Here is a 13,108-nt window from a genome sequence, read left to right as displayed (position 1 = left end):
TAGAATTCCCCCTCCCCCGCCCCGCTCGATGCGCTGACCCGAATCCCAGCAAGGTCAGGTGCTACTCCCCGCCGCCCCTGCACCCCTCCCGCTCTCTCCACCCCTCTGTGATGCTCTGTGGTGCCGCAGTTGCTTTGGGCTGTTGCTCTGCTTTAGGCGGCGCTGCTTGGTTTGCTGCCGGCAGGGGGCGGCGCCTCCGCCTCCCTGGGTGGTCTTTGCTCGGGGAATTTCCCCATTCGATTGGTGTTGCGGAGGCCGCCGGGATCCCGAAGGGCTCCTCTTTTCTTCTTTTCTCTAGTTTTGCAGCGGTTCGTGAATGGTGTATGTGCTGATTTAGAGCAAAGAAGATGGGATTTTTCTTTTCTGCTTGTCGGTGCGCTAGTGTAGTCTAGTGACAGCCTTTTGCTGCTGCTGCTGCCGATTTCCATCCCAACGAGAAAGCTGCAGCTTTTTCTTTACGGCCATACCTACCTAGTTCTGTGTCATATTGGGGATTGGGAGTGTGATCTGGCAAACACCACATTTTACCCCGACACTCTTTGGAGAGTCTCTGTATGTGTTTGAGCAATCAATGCTGGTTTGGTGAGATAATCAGGAGCTTTAAAGAAGATATATGTGGAATTTTGTTTTCCTTTCCCTTTTACTTGTTGCATGGATGCTTAGAACCTGCCTTGCTGTGCACTGGTACTGTAGCAGATAACTTATATGGACTCCATTATTTGTTACCCCGTGGTATAGTTTGCGACAGAAGATATTAAAAATATTTCTGTTTATCTGCTGTATCATTTGGAAGGGGAGCCTTGGCGCAGTGGTAAAGCTGCTGCCTTGTGACCATGAGGTCATGGGTTCAAGTCCTGGAAACAGCCTCTTACAGAAATGTAGGGAAAGGCTGCGTACTATAGACCCAAAGTGGTCGGACCCTTCCCTGGACCCTGCGCAAGCGGGAGCTACATGCACCAGGTTGCCCTTTAATTTATCTTTTTTTATGGACTGTATTTATGGCTTAAAAGCAAATTATGTATAAGGGGAAGGAATGTGTGTCCTGCTTTTATCATTGGCACACATCACTTATAATTTGTAGATTTTTAATATATTGCTTAATAAGGGTCACTAATTTTCCTAATGTTCTTGTTTATTTTGCAGATTTGCATTTGCATTTGCTATGCCATTTGGGAGTTTCTCATAGAACAAGCCAGGTTACATAAGATGAGCACAGGATTCAGCGCAGAGATCTTTGCGCAGAAGCTTTCGAAGCTTAATATTGCACAACAGAGTATAGAGAGTATCCTTACTTTCAGCCAGCATTAACTTAGAGGTTTCTTTTCTGCATGTGCTTTAGTGTAAATGTGGCCCAACTAGAGTTTCGCACAGAAGAGGCTGAGTTCAGTTTTTACATTTCTCTAGTTGCTCTTGGCACAACACACAAACAGCACAGATTAATCATTTTCATCATACTTTGTCAGTTGACTTGTTCATTCAACTCATTGGCTTCTATAGTTTGGGAAGCAAAAAGTCAGAGAAGACAGCTTATGGAAAATGTTAGTATTGACTGCGTTGTTAGTTGTTACTTTTAGCATTTCAGATCACTGTGGCAGTAGACCTTTTGCATTGAACTGATGACTTCCTGAGCTGTGTACGAATAGAAATATTTTGCTCAAGATGTGTCTATGCAATTATTAGCTCACTGCACAGCTTGAAAATTTTGCTCAAATCTACTGTTATGCTTAACAAAAAAAAGCTTTATCGCACTGGTGCATCTTCCATCATCGTTGTTGCCAGGAAGTTGTTGACATATGGAATAAAGATTTTCACTCAGCTCCTCAAGAGAGAAAGATATCTTTGCTGTACCTTGCAAATGATATTATGCAGAATAGTAAGAAGGATGGCATGAGATATATACATGAGTTCTTGAAGGTCATCGCTGCTGCCTTAGATGACCTGTTCACCAACGGTGATGATTTTGGACGAAATGTTGTAAAAAGACTGGTACGTGAAACTTACTCATGTTTTTATTATCTCATATTGTAGTTGGCGTGTGTCTTTTAGGGCAAGGCTGATAGGTGAAACTTATTGATGGTTATATACAGAAGCACTTAAAAGCTCACATCTATTAATATGATACCATATCATATTAAGTGATGTACTAGTATGTGTCATGCATGGCAATAAACAAGGTCACTATAATACCAAGCTATGATACCATATCATGTTAAATGATGTGCTAGTATATGATACTCCCTCTGTCCCAAAATTCTTGTCTTAGACTTGTCTAAATACTGATGTATCTAGTTACGTTTTAGTGTTAGATACATCCGTATCTACACAAATCTAAGACAAGAATTTTGGGACAGAGGGAGTACTTTCCATCATGACCAGCCTTATGTCATATTAGTTGCTTTTACTGATTGTTAAGTTTAGCAATCTAGTCTATTTTTTGGTGCATGAAACTGATATGCATGCAATAGGCAATATCTAATTGTTTCCTCTTCTAAAATGTAAATCTGAAGGCTTGAGTTGCTTTTAGTCAATCCATCAGTTGAGTTTAACAGAAGATCAGACTGATTAGTTGCCTTTTTTTGTCGAGCTAGTTTTCTAATTTCTAAAGTTACCATCTGTCAGCATACATCGGTATTACTTTCATGTTCACTGTTTTCCTATCATATAGAAAATTTTACTAGGGGAAGAAGTCTTGTTTGTGGATGGCGGGTCAGATTATGAGATTTTTTATTTGCGGGGATCAACCAGTTAACCTACCTTACAACACATATCCATTGTTCTGTAATTGGTATGACCTCTCGAGGCCTCCTAGCTACATATACAAGGGAGGGCCCAGGTGACAACAGGTGTGCTGCTATTGTCACATGGTGATTACCGTTTCCTTGTGCGTGCACTGGACTGGGCCTGCGTGCCAGACTTGAGCTATGAGTAGGGGCAGAGCCCCTTCTGTTTAAGACACTGAGAAATACTTAGCAACCAAGAACATATGAGAGAAGCTATTCTTCCTCCTTCAGCACCCTATTCTCTTTCCCTTACTCCTTGAGATCTCTAGTCAGATGGATGTTACAATCTGGTATCAGAGCTAGTAGTTCTCCTGGAGAAGCCATGGTACCGGAGAAAGCAAGCTGCCATGATCATCCCCATGGAGGAGCAAATCGATGCACTCATGGTGGCTGTGAACGAAGGATGAGTGAAGGACAATGACAAGTTCGAGGACCTCTGGAGGTCAGCAGTGACTAACCTTTGTATGTTGGCGGACATACTGCGAGAGCAGGTGGGGAAAGCCACGCTACATGCAAATCTTGTGACCTCGGCTGCTGCAAGGGAGATAACAGTGGTGCACGCTACTCATCACATGCTCGACACTGGCTCCAAGAACCACGGGCCTATGGCCATGTCGAGTTCAACAACACCGGGGTACTTGGCTCATGGGGTTACCACCACTCATATGTCACTTCCTATCAACTTCTTTTGTACCTGGCCCGAGTGGAGATCCAGAGCACATGTGTTTACCTCGTATACCTGATTCCAGTTGGTCTCTTCTCAAACTGGATTTCCCACATTCAACGGTAATAGTCGTCAATTCTGGAGGAAGGAATGTGAGAAATACTTTATTGTGTATGGCTTTCAGCCTGAGCTTTGGGTTTGAATTGCCACCCTTCACTTCGTTGGTAACATGGCTCGATCGCTACAACTTCATGAATCAAAGAGTCACAAGTTCACTTAGGAGGCCATGTGCGCGGCTCTCCGCACCAATTTTTTACCGCTAGTAGTTCAAGCACATACCCATCAGTTTAACACCCTTCGGCGGACGAGAACTATGCTTGAATTCATGAACCACTTTGGGGAGCTCACAGCAAAGATGACACACTGTTTGAGATGGCGTCCCGGAGTGTATGGGCTGACTTACAGTTTGAAGCCATGCTATATGTTGGTCTAATAAAATCACCGATAAAATCAACAATGACCCATAGTATCTCACAAAAAAGAGAGCAGATTTGGCATAAGCACAAACACACAAAGATCAAGATGAAGTAAATGGATACTTGCTGTACACCATCAGTGGAGTGGTGAAATAACATTGGCAATGTTGCACTATTAATTAGTGACTTCTTGGGAGCCAATGACCAGAAGATGCAGGGTTACAGTGATGTGGTTGAGATGAGTCGTGCGATCGCAAGTGTGAATCTGTGATAAAAATTGTCATGAAGCACCAAGGATTAGCATATGGAAGAGCAGATCTATTAGCGGAAGTTTTTATGTGATATGTATGTAGTGGTGGCACAATGGAGGTATTAAAGCCCCCATTTTCAAGCATTTGGTGGGTTTAATCACCTCTTTTCTCTTTGCCTTTTTAAAACATTCCTTGTATTGTTATCTATTATTATATTCCAAGGGCATTGCTCCTTCATATGTTACATTTGTTGCACACATTGGACATATATAAATATACTCCCTCACTTCACTATATTTGTCCCTAGCTTCGAGATATTCCGATTAGGTTATCCATTAAGGGAGTAAAAAGTGTACATATTTGATGTGATGTCATCATTGTTGCTTAGTTCTTCCTTGGTTTATGCGCATGGTGGGTTGATGACAAATATAGTAAAACAAAGGGAGTAGTAGTTGAACTTAATTAACTTCTCAAAATTCGGATACGCAACACTTGGTTCAACATATTCCCTCTGCCACCAAAGGCGAGCTCTCGCGTTCAATGTAAGTAGGAAAAATTGGTCGTTTTTTAGGGAAAGTCACTTTGTTAATTTACAAACATTGTTCTCAATATTTAGAATCCAAAAGGTGGGGGATTCATCGACCCAATTACATAAGAATCTAGGCCTCAAAAACCTAGCCAAAGATGCATCCAAACTTGTCATTGTGCCGCCATAGCTCTCGTTGGCGAAGGACAAGATCGAGAAGTTCAGTCCTGCAAAGATCTTGTCGAGGACAAAACCTTATTGAATCATTGCAATGGTAGACCGTTGTGTACGACGAGGTTGGCACTAGGGCCAAGCATATTGACAGGGGCAATACCCCGATCTAGAGAGGTAGTTGCGCCATGATCGCTAGACCAAGCGGACGACCATGCTTGTAGAGGCTGAAAACAAGAGTTTGTTGAAGAAGACAACGCTATTGCCGTCAGTACCCATGGAGAAACACCGACGAACAACACAAACCAACTCGTCTTCCATGAAGGTGTGGGAACAAAAACTTACAAGCTCCCTGGCAACAACGAAGCAAAGCCACCGAGATGAGATTGCAGCCAACGGACTTTTGTTGGAGGCAACATTGTTATCCCCGTCGGGGTGATGTAGTCGTGACACCAAAATCTAACCAAAACAAAACTTCTTGCATGCAGACGAGGGACGAGAAGCCCCTCCTGATGTGTCGGGTTGCGCTTGGGTTGTCTGATCTTCACGAATTGGAGGAGGGAAAGAAGCAAAACCAAAAGGAAGAGAGGATAACTAAAAGCCTAGACGGAAAAGCACAAATCTTACAACAAACGCCAAACATGTAAGCCTTTGAATCGGAACCCATGTCAACAATGTGACCGACTTATTATAAATTGGTCAAACTGATTCACAAAAATCCAAAGGAAAAAGAGGACAAGGTAGAGATTCATCCCCAATCCGAAGAGAGGAGTTCTTTTAGTGGCTAGGGAGGACTTGGTACTTCACATGAGTGGTAGCCTTGAATCATCACCATGGCAGGTGGCCATGGACCCCACAAGGGGGAGGTAGGTAGGAGACAAGCTCTCTAATCCCTTATAGTTTTCTAACTTGTCTAACTAAGAGGCGGCGATGTGGTATTTATACTTTGCCTTGTAACCCTAGGTTTTAGGGGGGCGAAGGCCACTTACAAGTTTGTAGGCCTATTTAAGTTGCACGTATGCAACACTTGGTAGTTTCGGATGAAGGGAGTCTTCACATCGTATGAGGCATCCGTTAGTGCCGAGGCAGGTGCTCGGTGGTTCTGGATGGAGCTTGGTGTTCTAGAGTCCTTCTACTTGCTTGGAGGTTCCAGAGTCGTGCTCCGGTAGTATTGGGAAGGTGTGGCGCTTGGGAGGTGCTCTGATGGGTCTGTTGGTTCCGGGGTAAGGGTCTAGTAGTACAGGAGAGCCGAGGCACTTGGGAGGTGTTCTGTCAAATCTGGTAGTTTCGGGCACCTAAAAGTGCATCTCCTTGCTTCCTCGTTCACACCTAAGCATACAAAAGGTCCATGTGCTAGGTAGCACATCATCCTTGGTCATATAAGTGGAAAGACCTCAAGGAATAGCGCCACCTCATGTTCTATATAGCCTTGGCATGTACCCTCATCATTGGTTCACTCGAAGCTTCCTCACTTAGCATGGTGATGTCCATGGAACCTGGCGTATCACCTCATCATTGGTTCACTCAAAGCTTCCTCACTTAGCATGGTGATGCCCGTGGAACCTGGCGTATCACCTCCTCTTGGCTTCACGGCGCCTGAGGATGGATCTCGAGGACAGCACCTATTTTTTCTTCTTCTATCTTGGGTTCATTAGAGAAAATTAAGGAGAAAGCCACACATACAACGGGCTCACTGCTTAGCTAAACTAGGCCCAAAGCATGGCCATTAGGGCTGCAAAGCTGCGTCCTACTAAAGCCCACTAAGCTGAGCTACTAGCACAAAACACATTAATTATAGAGAACAGAGGGAATATATTTGGTTTTCTTGATCAACCGAAGGACGTGGGCTGATGCGGGACACTGCTTTGCATCCCTAATGGCCATGCCATTCGAGCCTCAACATCACAACCCAACTCGAGTTCAACACATGCCACGAGGAGCTTCACATATTGACTCTGCCCACAAGCGTCATGGACCATTGCGCCTGCGACTTGGTGTCTCTGACCACAACACATCAGTCAACCAATGCCCAAACGGTTCGACATCATCAATGACAGGCAAGACCACCACAACTGGCCACAGCATGCCATCCTCTCGTGATGCCCAATCATCATTCAGTTGGGATTAATAGAATAATCGTAGGGGTCTCAAATACGACATAACCTCCGTCCTCTGTCGACAGTTATGTCTATTAGTACATGTCATCATTCACATGTAGGGCCACTAGCGGCAACAACTCATTCCAAATGTTCTGTAAGGTGTAAATCAAAACCACATTGAAACACCTTCTTTCTGACAACTTTGTGGTCTTTTATCCTATCAACCGTTTCTGGAGTGGGGTTTATCGATGGAGGTAGATTGGATGTTTTTTAGGAGCAAATGAAGTCTAGATTTCCTGGTTGAAAACAAAAATCCTTGTGGATGTGGGCCATGGTCTCAGCCAATCGCAAACACTTTTATAAAGTGGCTCGTGCGACAAACCTCTTGAGCTTAGATCATCTCTTGTTAGTATCTTTTTGTGAAGCATAATCCAAGTGAAGAAATTACACTTTGGTTTTGTTTGTGCATCTTTTATGGCGTTTATGTCAGGTAGGAGCCTGTATATAATTTTGCTGTTAGTATCTTGTGGATCCTATGTTTACCTATAGGCAGTGCGTTGAAGATGATTATTGTTTCACCCGGGACAGGTTGACATGATCTAACAGGCAGAAATTAAAAGGAAAGTGTATAAGGAAACTAACCGAAATGAAATGACCAACAAGGCAAGTAATCAATCTAACAGGAGTTGATCACAGTGAGCCATTGATTTGGAACCACGTAAATTTACATTTGAAAATTTTGATGGCATGCATCCTATGTTATTCTTGTGTTATATCTGTCCCAGCGAAGTATTGTGGGTAAGAAGCAGAGAAATGGTGTGTGCATGTACATCTCAGATCCCTAGGAGTTTCACTCACTTGGGCATGATGTGATTTTGCATTTATGTTTGATCCTTCATCTTGCTACTTTGCATAATGTTACACTAGCATATAGTCTCTTCTGGCTCAAATTGTAGCAGTTTAGAGTTAACTATTTTGGGCGAAGCGAGTATGAAATCCCATGACACACCATTTACGCAGGGGCTAGAATTGTGGGCCTGTGGTGTTAAATTATGTAAGTGTTGCAGGTTGACATATGGGAAGATCGCAAGTTGTTTGGCACCCAAGGACAACTCCTAAAGGAAGAATACACCCGCAAATTTAAGGAGCTAAAGTCGGTAAGTAATATTAATTTCTTTTCACACTCATATCATTCCTCTGTGCCTGTCGTCTGTACTGTGTACAACTTATTGTGGTTCCACACATTTACAGAAAAAACCAGGTGGAGAGCTGGTGGAGAAGGTTATATCGAGCTACAAGCATATGCTGCGGGCACCTGTAGATGAGGCCAAGTTGATGAGAGAATGCAACAGTGCTCTAAGCTTTGTTGACAACCTGAACAAAGAGTATGGAAATTCGTACTTAGGTAAGATGTATAACCATAAGATATTATTTTACATCTGATCTAGTATGATTCTGGCGCTGTGCAAGTGGGTTTCAGTATTATCTTACATTTTCATCTAGCACTTACTATTTAGTATTACCTGGACTTTCAGCGGTACTGTGACACTGCGCGTATTAACTAATGGCCTGCATCACATGTGGGTTGAGGAATGAGACCTGTATCCCTTTAATTAGTATGTATGGCAATCTGCTGTGCTATGGATAACAGTTCAGTGTTAGCTTCATTGGTGGCCTATGGTTATTTTCCTGAAGATTAGTCAAACCGTTAAATATGTGCTGGCACGATCGAATACACTGACTACTTCCACCTTGGCAAGTTGCCATTTCATCTATGACCAGCCCAACCTGTGTGGGTCCAGCTCTGTGCAACTTTACATCCCTAGACTTCAGTAGTAACTTTATAAGGCTGCAGTTAATCAACTAGCTTTGTATTGTCCTTTGCATAGACTACCTGTAGTTATCAGTTGTGTACTATTGGTAGCTCAAAAATCTTATTGCATATTGTCAGGGAGCAGCAATGGATATAGCTTTGTGGAGGAGCTGAAGGAACAACATAGTATTCTGAGAAACACCATTGAACAATTCAAAATGTCTGAATCACTCAGGGCCACTCTGGTATCTGATTTGAAGGAAGCACTCCATGAGCAGGTGTGTAGAAGTACATGCCTGTATGAAGTTTAAGATCTATTTGATAGAACGATTTATTCGTTGCATGGTCTGCGGCTGCTCGTCCTAATGTTTCTTTTGTTTTCAGGAGTTCAAGACAGAACTTGTCAGACACCAACTTCGGGTATGTTCAACAATGCCCCCCCCCCCCTCCTTTTAAATTATCTGGTTTTGCAGAATTCTGATTACACTACACTTCACTGAAAAGTATGTTTTAAAGAAATGAAAATGTATACCTCATAAAGGATAGAAATACTTTACAATGTAAACACATCAATGCATGTCTGTGTCATCAGGTGTTGTGTGCACTAGATTATTATGCCCTGGTTCCTAAATTCCAGCAGCCACTTCCCTGTAAAAAAATGATATATTGGGTGAGTAATTTTATAGGCTTAAAGGGGAAGTACCGGATGGGTCATTACATGTTTTTCATGTCTTGTATGACTAGAATATTCGTTTGCAAGTATCCGGCATCTTACATGTTTTCTGATAGACAAGTTTCTTCTCATTAAACAATGAAAGTTTAAGTCCTGATGTTGGGTTAAATTGGTATGTTTTGTACTAGGGCTGTACACAATGGTTTATGCTTGTATTGTTGCTGCGAGGCAGCTGTTTTTGCATGGGCCTTATGCCCTTGTTTGAATAGCAGTACTGTGTACTTACGTTTTCCTTGTTTACCAGGCAGCTCAGGTCAGATATAGGAAAGCTGATGACTTCTGCCAGAAGCTCGGAATAGATGTACCAAGGCACGAGCCATCTAATGGGGTTGAGAACTCCAGTCTCTCTGAAGTGCCTGCTACTTTTCCCCCAGTTTCAGCTAATGCTAATTCTGTCGAGAAGGGACGATCGACTGCAGTGATGTATTCACGGGAAGGAGATGGAGGTGAGCCTGAGACCCTCAACGGCGGTTTTTCTTCACGAGCCACCAGGGGCAACTTTGAGCAGAAAATAGAAGGGCACCCTCCTGGTACTAAGAGGCAGAAGATAGAGAATGGTATATCTGTCCCTCAGCCTGAAGCACCCCCACCGCCACCCCCACTCCCGTATCCTGATACATTTGAACAGCCACCACCACCGCCTCAGTATCCTCCATCACCAGAGTCTAGCCCACCACCACTTCCACCTTCAATGCCGCCCCCAATCCCACCACCACCACCACCACCACCTTCTACAGATGCATTTATGCCAGTTCCTGCTCTTCCAATGGGAGGAATGCCATATTTCCCACCGTTTCCTCCACCTGTAAACTATCCCATGATCAACATGCCACCGCCTTTCCCTGGTGCCCCAAACCCTCCTCACCCAGGTTTCCTTGGATTTGGGGGTCCCTTCTATGGTCCGCCTTTCCCCTCGGCACCCCATCAATGAACAGGAAATGAGAGTAGTTCGCTTATCTGCAGATTAGTAGCGCCAGTCAGCCAGCATATGAAATCGAGGTACATGGAGCTTTGGAAAACTTGTCATAGGTTTCGTTTCATCCTCAAAGGATATATGGTTCGTGATGATTCATCACTGTTATGTGTTGTGGAGCTTGGAAGGCTGTCCCAGTGTTGTACATTTTAGTCAGTTAGCCTGATATTAGCTTGCGCAGACATTTAGTCAAGTTGACTGATCTAGTTGTTCCCAGCTTGGCCATGGAGTCAAAACTATAGATTTCGACATGTTTGGATTCTGTTGCTCTGTCGGCCAGACTGAGCTCTGAAATCGTGACAGTCAAAGACAGATTCTGTCTGGCATGACTTGTTGGTAACTCGTTATTACCTGTATTCTCTGGGAAATTGCTGCGACAGAAAAATACATAGCTGTTCTTGTGATGTTTGGTGCAGCCGTGCAGGTAATTCCAGTACTTTTTTTTTGAGAAAGGTAATTCTAGTGCTTTAGCCTACCCCAACTTGTTTGGGACTAAAGGCTTTGTTGTTGTAATTCTAGTGCTTGATGTGAGAGGTACTCTGCTTTTGTGTTTTGTTAAGATTCCTTTCGTGCTCATTTCTATGCTGGGTTAAGGTTATGCTGCTTAGATTTAGCTGCAGCAACTTGGTGATGTGCTGTTTAGATCCTTGATGGTGTTTGCTATTTATCAATCATGTGTGCTTTGCTTGTCACCGCCTAGAACGGTCTGCTCTAAACACCATGTTACTAGCTATTTATACATGGAGTGAGGCGTTTTGGTGCTTGGGCTCCATGGAGCCTGAGCCCATTATTTTGAAATTTCGAAAATCACATTTCGAAGTTTCAAAATATATGAAAAAATTTCTACATGTTCATATGGATGTATTTCTATGTGTGTAAAGTTTAATTGTGAAATTAGTTAACTTGTGACTATGAGAAAAGACAAAAGTCATTGGATTTTTTAGTTTTGGAAAGTCATGGTTATTTGTAGTGAACAATGTGCGTAACTGTTCACCGTTTTCAAAGTCACGAAATTGTCTTTTGTGTATACCTCGCATGTCAACATATTTAACCTGTTTTTTGTGATACTGTACATGCATGTAGAATACATCCACATGAACATGTGATCTATTTTTTGTCAAAAATTTTCTTCAGTGAGCTCCATAAAAGTCTGAGCTCTAAAAGTAATTTCCGTTTATACACAATGTTACTCCCTCCGTCCCATAATATAAGAATGTTTTTGGCACTAGTGTAGTATTAAAAACGTTCTTATATTTTGGGACAGAGGGAGTAGTTGATAGTGTGGTTCTTTACTATCTCATGATCCACTGCTATTCGATTACTTCCCAGCTTAATAAGGACTTATTGTTTCGTAATGGTAGGAAAAGGTGGTTCAAATATTAGCTACTTCAGGTAACTGGATGTGACAAGAATCTTGATATTAAAGACACTTTTAATTTCAACAGAATGATAATATCCATGGTTAGGTACTACTCCCTCTCTAAACTAATGTACTTGTATTAGTGTACAGAGGTTGTAGATTTTTATAACTGCATGTGATGCGAATTACAACACAAGCAAAATTAATGCAAGGTTTTTGGTGCCGATTTTGGTGACATAAACCCGAGGAACCAAAAACTAAGGTGCTCTTTTGTTCGAGAGATTCAGATGAGAAAAAGCAGCTTCTCCCACTGCTCTTTTGTTCATGAAGGGCGCTTATCAAATTAAGATGTCCATGACTTAGCTAAACACGCTCTTAGTTTATCTGAAGGGAGACATGTTTGGTTCTTAAATCCCTATGAACAATTTGCCTGAGTAATAAAAAGAGCATGTTTACCCCTAAAAATCCATTACGCAACTTGAAAAAGTCACCGATACTAGTATTCATTAACGAACCCAATAAAGCCAATACTTCTACTCCTTCCGTTTCTAAATATTTGTCTTCCTAGAGATTTTAACAAATGACTACATACGGAGCAAAATGAGCTAATCTACACTGTAAAATATGTCTATATACTCCCTTCGTTTCTAAATATAAGTTTTTTTAGAGATTCCAATGCGGACTAGATATGAAGCAAAATGAGTGAATCTACACTCTAAAATATGTCTATATACATTCGTATGTAGTCCTTATTGAAATCTCTAAAAATGCTTATATTTAGGAACGGAGGGAGTACATCCGTATGTGATAGTTAATTTGAAATCTTTAAAAAGACGAATATTTAGGAATGGAGGGAGTAGTGCCGATCTGCCAAATGTCTTTCTTTTTAAAGATCCAGCTGATGGCTGGCTTTATACTGATTATAGCAGAGAGCAAGCGGGAAGAGTACAAAGGTGGATATTGATCGCAAGGATCAAGGATAAAGAAACAAAGGGAGGCGCCAAAGGGCAACCCTTCGGGCTCCTAGCAAGCTGGCCTAAAACTACTACAACCCGAAGCTAAATTCTCACGGCTTCATCCCCAAAAGGGGGCTCGATGAACTTTACACCCGACTGTCTCCAGAGAGCAAAATCACGTCTGACAGCAGCAACCACATCATTTACTGAAGCAGTTCTGGCTCTGAAGGTGCACTCGTTTCTTTCTTTCCATATCTTCCATAGGATCAGGAGCGTAAGTGTCTTCAGGGGCTGCCTGAGCTTCGG

General features: G+C 42.6%; 1 protein-coding gene across 3 annotated transcripts; it reads left to right on the top strand.

Moving 5' to 3' along the window:
• On the top strand, positions 1-10,890 carry LOC119270152 (ENHANCER OF AG-4 protein 2-like). 3 transcript variants are annotated; one of them, XM_037552123.1, is made up of 8 exons: positions 1-58; positions 1,144-1,282; positions 1,739-1,986; positions 8,035-8,124; positions 8,219-8,372; positions 8,919-9,058; positions 9,165-9,200; positions 9,758-10,890. In XM_037552123.1, the coding sequence occupies exons 2-8, from the start codon at positions 1,207-1,209 to the stop codon at positions 10,442-10,444; spliced, it is 1,431 nt and encodes a 476-aa protein (XP_037408020.1). In that variant the 5' UTR covers positions 1-58; positions 1,144-1,206; the 3' UTR covers positions 10,445-10,890. The 3 variants fall into 3 exon arrangements, with proteins under 3 accessions (XP_037408020.1, XP_037408019.1, XP_037408018.1); XM_037552122.1 differs by having other exon boundaries at positions 7-53; XM_037552121.1 differs by lacking the exon at positions 1-58 and adding an exon at positions 914-960.
• The last annotated feature ends 2,218 nt before the right edge of the window (positions 10,891-13,108 follow it).

This window comes from Triticum dicoccoides, chromosome 3A (assembly GCF_002162155.2).
Source record: "Triticum dicoccoides isolate Atlit2015 ecotype Zavitan chromosome 3A, WEW_v2.0, whole genome shotgun sequence".
In the NCBI taxonomy this organism is placed as follows: domain Eukaryota; kingdom Viridiplantae; phylum Streptophyta; class Magnoliopsida; order Poales; family Poaceae; genus Triticum; species Triticum dicoccoides.
This window is presented reverse-complemented; position numbering and strand designations above follow the sequence as displayed.